The 7,355-nt window shown below is 32.7% G+C and overlaps 1 protein-coding gene across 1 annotated transcript in view; it reads left to right on the top strand.

Annotated features, from left to right (window-relative positions):
• LOC115218003 (hyaluronidase-1) overlaps positions 1 to 2,919 on the top strand; it is a 9,475-nt gene extending 6,556 nt beyond the window's left edge. The window contains exons 4-5 of the mRNA XM_029787748.2: positions 1,215 to 1,425; positions 1,882 to 2,919. Of these exons, the coding sequence (XP_029643608.1) occupies positions 1,215 to 1,425; positions 1,882 to 2,325 (655 nt within the window). The 3' untranslated portion in view covers positions 2,326 to 2,919. The remainder of the gene's footprint in view (positions 1 to 1,214; positions 1,426 to 1,881) is intronic.
• The last annotated feature ends 4,436 nt before the right edge of the window (positions 2,920 to 7,355 follow it).

Genomic DNA, 7,355 nt, shown 5'->3' with positions numbered 1-7,355 from the left:
TTTTTTTCTCATTCATCCTATTGCTACACGATGGAGTATTTCATCGTGCTACACTGCGATATTATACAAACTTTTACTCAGATATGTGTTTGATGTTTGATACACCCTTACCGGTACCGCATCCTATCCACGAACAAAACTCTTCAATTTCACTAGATTCGCTTCATTTCAATAGGTACCTTGTATCGGTACAATATTTTTCACAAACAAACAGTAAGCAAATCATAACTATTTCAACTATTTCATCAGCGCGCAGAAAACAATGAAAAGCTGGTTCCGTCTGACCATTTAATTATAGTTCAGTTAACATAGAGGCCTGTTATGAATCACTCATTTTCACATTAAATTCGTTACATATACGAATCTAGAAACTGGACATCCTGTTTGATGGTATAGTTCCCACAAGATTGTAGAAATTCCATATAACTTCCGGGTCGTCATTCTAATTCACCAAAATAATTACATCTCTGGAAATCCATCCTATTCCATATCATTACTGTAGCTTGTAAATAACTGTTCTTACGGAACATTAACGATGTCAATGTCACCGATCATTAGATCGTTCTTACTTATATATATATATATATATAAACACCCACACAGGTGCGTTGTTTTTTTTTTAACAAAACACTTTGTTTCACGTTGCTCCAGTTCACTCAGCTGTTGAAACAAGTTGCGGCGTCACTAGTGCCAAACCGTAGCGTCCTTTGCTTTATCCTTGGATAACATCCGTGGCGTGGAGAGAGGAGACTGGTGTGCATGGGTGACTGTTGGTCATCAATAAACAACCTTGCCCGGACTTGGGCCTCGGGGAGGAATTTTCGAGATGTAATCCCATGGTCATTCATGATCGAAATATGTCTAAATTTATCTATCTATCTATCTATCTATCTATCTATCTATCTATCTATCTATCTATCTATCTATCTATCTATCTATCTATCTATCTATCATCTATCTATCTACTATCTATCTATCTATCTATCTACTATCTATCTATCTATCTATCTATCTTCTATCTATCTATCTATCATCTATCTATCTATCTATCTATCTATCTATCTATCTATCTATCTATCTATCTATCTATCTATCTAACGATCGATCGATCTATCTATCTATAATCATAAAATAATCTTAATATAAAAAAATATATATAAAATTATAACAGTTTCGAAATTAATTTTTCCGCATGTCTTTATATATTTTTTCAGACTTGGCTGGTTATTTTCTTTAAGCTCTGCATTATATCCATCAATCTATTTACACTCGAAAAACGACACTTGGCTAAAACACTTCCATTTCGTTGTGAACACTTTAAATGAAACATTCCGAATATATGACAAATTTAGTTTCAAAAATAAAACGTTTGTGGTTCCTTATGTGAGATTTCGGTATGAACATCCTGAAGTACTTTTTACCAAGGTTCGTTGAGCCTTTCAATTTAATCTTGTTTTCCCGATTTCATTCTTTTTCTTTCTATCTTTCCTTCTTCCATCTTTTTTGTCTGCTACCTTATTTACTTTTTTATTTGCTTGACTCTGTCGAGATCAAACAGAGTCCGACTTGCATAGCAGTATTTCATAGATCAGCACTCTAAATTGAAAGCCACGTGTTGGTTTTCTCTGCAGCACTGTTCGCGGGCTGAATTGATCTCTTCTTTGCGAACCATTTAGATCCCAATCTATAGAGAATTTCCCTGAGTGAGCGTTCTGCATAGCTTCTACAGCCCGCTACATCATTTTACCCCATTATTACCATAGGAAAAAAATCAACATATGTCGAATGGCAAACATGTGAATAGATATTGAAGTATTTAAATTTTTTTTCTCAATATTTATATTTATTGTTAATAGCATCATTTATTTTCTGTTATTCTAGGCTGAATTACTGCTTTCCATGACAATACCAGCTGCAACAGGCAGCGCCGGCGTGATTATCTGGGACAGTTCATTTAGTTATAGAAACCGAGAACATTGCAAAACATTGAAAAATTATGTAACCACAACCCTTGGACCCTTTATTAAAAAACTGACCGAAACTTTCCAATATTGCAGTGAGCATCTATGTAATGGTAATGGTCGCTGTGTGAAGTCATGGGGGACAATTGGTGATAGTACATATTGGCGTAATTCTAAAGGGGAGTTTAATACATTTGAGGACTTAAAGTTGAATGAGTTTGACAGACGTGAGTTGAAAACCCTTCTTAATATTGTGAACAACGCAACTGAATCGCATTTACTGAAAAGGGAAATTAAGGACATGTTTACCTGCAAGTGTTATACAAAGTGGACAGGAAAACATTGCGACAACCGCCGGCCATAAATATATATTCTAATATTTTAACGGAATTTCCTTATCATTGACAGATGTGGGGTGAATAGGTTGAAATTTTAAATGATACAACTGAAAATATATGAATATGTATTATAAAATAATTTACAGTGAAAAAATATAGAGAAAAAATATATAAGAAGAGATAAAAAACATTTAATTAAAAGATAAAGTGTTTTTTTATATGGCCTCAGTGATTTTCTAATTATTTGTTCAGAATCAAATCTTGAGATAAAGAAATTTATAGATCAGACACGGGCAAACTTTTTCGAGAAATGAGCCACATAAGACACCGTATCATCATCAAGTGGACCGCACTACTAGAAGAATGAAAACAATTTTATGTTATGGATGTCATTCAAAAAGCCCCTAGGTCCGCGGTGTGCCAATTACTGTTCTACAGCATTTGACATCTAAAATATATACGCTTAAATCTGGTTTGTATGTATTTGTCTTATTGGCATTTAAATATTTTTCATTCTACCATACTATGGCTGCAGATTCTTCAAAAACATTACATTCAGTTAGATATATTTCGATATTTAATTATAAATATGCAAATCATTTTCCGTTAATAAAGTGATTATAAAATAACAAAGACTAATGATTTTTTCATTGCATTATACAATAAACATGAATGCTTGACGACTCATAGAAGAAATGATATTTTGAATGCCTATGGAAAGATTTCATTTCCCAACCGTATTTGATGACGCATAAGTTGGACTGTTCTCCTTAAAATAACACCGAGTCCCATATGCACATTTGTACTCCTCCCCCATAAGCTTTAATGCACCAAACATATTGCCTCCTAAATCCGAGCTGCTGACATCAGGGTGTGTCTAATATGCTCGTTTTGCTTCTGTAATATCTTAAAACTTAAAAATTTTGTAATTTTCTTTTACGAGCAAATGACAGAAGACTGTGTACATGGTCACTCAACTAGAAGTAGCAGCTAATTCTCATAAAGATATATATATTATATATATATATATATATATATATACGCACTCACACACACACACACATACATACACACACACACACACACACAAACAAACAAACACACACACACACACATATGTATGAATAAGAGAGAATATTTTGATGAAGACGCTTTATTGAATAATACTACAATTGTTTCACACATATAGATACACACACATGTATATGCACACACACACACACACACATATATATATATATAATATAAATTATATAAATTATATATATATATATATACAATTTCGGAATTACTACTATTTGCGGTTGGAGTCCTGGCTGCTCTTTCTAGTGGGTCGAATGGCCTATTGAAGCCGTTCCTCAATTGTTGTTGTATATATATATATATGCATTTATACATACGTATACGTACATACTTACATATACATATGCATATGTGGCCACAGGACATCACAAAACATACACAACAAAAAATACGAAGTGCGAGGACATGGAATAAGGACTTTTTTTTTTTTGCAGGCAACGTACCGTTTCGTGGTTCGATTATCTCACATGGTGGTTATGCGTGGTTTACCAATTACCTTTAATTTTTTCATAGAGCTTAAGAAAACATGAAACTACGCTCTTTGATCTCCTTACGTCTCGTGAAATAACCGAGAGAGTCATTCCTGAAACTTTCATCCTGACAATTTCTTTACGGAGTCTGGGAGTAACTTTAGCGTGGTGTGGCATGTTCAGAAGCTAGCACAATACTGAGACGATAGTGACGTTGAGCCTGCAAATGTAAACAATGTTTGAAATTTCCAGAAATCATTGAAGGAATCTAATCGTTCACTTATTTCGCACATGAGACATTTGGATGAAACTAGTGCTAGTGTTATTAACTTTTATCAAGACCATTGTACAAACTTAGATTTTTCAGAGAATTTAGCTAATAGTTGACAGTGTTTACGAAACCAATTACGAATTTATACGTTCACTAGCTTTTCCAACATTTAAAAAGAATATTAATCGTTCTCTTTTTTTGCTCACTACTGTATATATATATATATATATATATATATATATATTATATATATATATATATATATATATATATATATATATATATATATATATATATATACAAGCTATATTAAATCTCCGAGCGAGATATAAACAGTAGCAATACGTAATCGTAACATAATTACCAACCGAATGTGGCGTAGAGATCAGCAAAAGTTTGTCGCTGGAAAAAGCAAATAGTATTTTGCAAGTGGAATGAGTTTTCATCACGAGCTGGTGATTCACACACGCTGAGGACCGGTAACTATTTAGAAACTCGAGTCCTTGTGTATCACTGAAGGCTAGAGATGGGAGTGATGACCTCCCCTCGCAAATAGTAATCGGACACAGAATGCGTGCCGTTAGCCAGCTGGAAGAGGCTTCCTGTATAGGACATCACACTTGGTTGGCAATTATATGTTACCACACACACACACACACACACACACACACACACACACACACACACACACACACACACACACATATATATATATAATATATATATATATATATAATATATATATATATATATATGCATATATATATATAATATATATATATATATATGTATACATATTTATATATATATATATATGCATATATATTATATATACATATATATATATATATATATGCATATATATATATATATGCATATATATATATGCATATATATATATATATATATATATATATATATATATGCATATATATATGCATATATATATGCATATATATATATATGCATATATATATATGCATATATATATATATATTATATATATATATATATATATATATATATATATATTATATACATATATATACATATGCATATGTATATATATGTATTTATGCATGTCAAGAGAGCAAGAGAGAGAGAGAGAGTGTGTGTGAGAGAAAGACATACCCCCTTACCCACATACATACATACGTACATACATACATACATACATACATACATACATACATACATACATACATACATACATAAATTCATATATACCTATATACGCACACCAACATATATTTGTGGGATGGGGGCGTACATGCCCCCTGGAGATGAAATAAAAACTCATTAACTCACTTTATATTGAAAGTTTAAAAAGGAAAACTGTTATAAAACTGAAACATTTAGAAAAAATATCGGGAAAACTATCATATTCTTAGATTAATTAAAATGTGCATAACAAAATCATTAAGATCACCATTTTCGAGCCACTCAAGCATCATTATGGATGCTCTAATGCCTAAAATTTTATAATTAAAATACACAGAACACCTAAAATCTTGCGAACTACTAATTCTTAGAGACATTCCATTCGAGAACAGCTGTAATAAGAGTTCGCGGAATGTGTATTCAGGGGACATAACTCTGATTTACATAAGTTTTAAAGGATGGTAACTCTAGAAATATTTGTTGAAAAATGTTGCTCATTTCTACCGTATTGGATACGAGATGCTTATCTCAATCTTACAGCAGTATTTATACTCTGATCAACTATCTGCATTCCCTCGAATGTAATAGCATGAATATTAGCTTAGCTCCGATTGAGTAGAACTATAATTAAAGATATTCAAATCATAACTGTTTCATCCTTTCTCAATCATATCGTAAACAAGAACTACGTTATTTGACGTTCTCACATTTTGAAGAGGATCAAGTGAGATTTTTGAAAGCCTTATGTCTGACATTGAAAAATTGGTATAAGAGTATTCCCAAAATCATTATAATAGCATTGTTGTTTTCTAATATTTATCTCTTTCGATATATGCTAGGTTTTTTTTTTTTTCGTGTTTATTCCTGCTATCTTTAATTACATCTGTAATCCGGTTTCCGTATCTTTAATTACATCTGTAATCCAGTTTCCGTAAGTTCATGGAACCGAAGCATTAAATTTTTGACAAAGTGGATACCATCCCATATGTTTTTACCAAAATCTGGAAATCTGGGATGGTGGTAGGCGTAAATTACAACTGTGATATGATGTGAGGCATTGGTTACGCAATACGAGGTTCAGAACCACAGATGTGGTGTAATAAAGATATAATAGACTTTCTTGTTAGTGTTGTTGTTGCTATTGTTATTATTAATGTTATTATTGTTATTGTTGCTGTTGTTATATAGAATAGTTAACACGCTGGGCAAAATGCTTAGCGGCATTTCGTCCGTCTTTACTTTCTGAGTTCAAATTCCGCCGGGGTCGACTTTGCATTTCATCCATTCGGGGTCGATAAATTAAGTGCCAACGAAACACTGGGATCAATGTAATTGACTAGTCCCTTCCCACCAAATTTTAGGCCTTGTGCCTATAGTTAAGATGTAGCGACAGTCATTGATACCCATGTGGGATTGGAAGAATGGACTCGCCGAACTCTTATGAAGAGTAGCGTATTGGTTGAGTCGTAGGAGTCGTTGAGAGTCCGTGCAAATCGTAGGAAGGTGTTGAGATCGTTGAAAGTTTGTATTTATTTGAGTATCGTGTTTTGTGGAGTAATTTGAAGTACATCGTGTAAAGACAGTCGTGTCTATCCCCGCTTCGTGAAATCTGTATATCCAACGTATAGAAGGATATAAAAGTGGCGACGAGTTTACTCCAAACTTACGTCGGACGTTAACATTTTCTTTTGATCAAAAATCAAAGTAAAATTAGAAGATGGTGTTACTTTTACCGCATATTTCCGAAGATATGAAGAAATCTTCAAAGAGGAATGCAAAAATCGGACGGATAATGAAAAGGTACGTCTACTTTTAAGAAAATTATCCCTTGTCGAACACGAAAAATAATGTGAAATTTGTTTCGATGAAACAATTAAATTGTTATCGAAAATTTTCAGTGAGAGAAATTCCCATTTCAAGACTCACTAGGATTGTTTAAATTTAGTGAAAAAAAAAAAAAAAAGATGATGAAGCTTTCGTCACCTATGCAGGAGTCGTCAATCGATAATGTGAAAAATTCATACTAAAAGAAGTAACCCCGGACATGTTCAAATGTCTCATTTTTGTTCAA

Source organism: Octopus sinensis, linkage group LG12 (genome assembly GCF_006345805.1).
Source record: "Octopus sinensis linkage group LG12, ASM634580v1, whole genome shotgun sequence".
Taxonomy (NCBI): Eukaryota; Metazoa; Mollusca; class Cephalopoda; order Octopoda; family Octopodidae; genus Octopus; species Octopus sinensis.
Note: the sequence above shows the minus strand (reverse complement) of the source record. Positions and strands in the feature narration are given on the sequence as shown.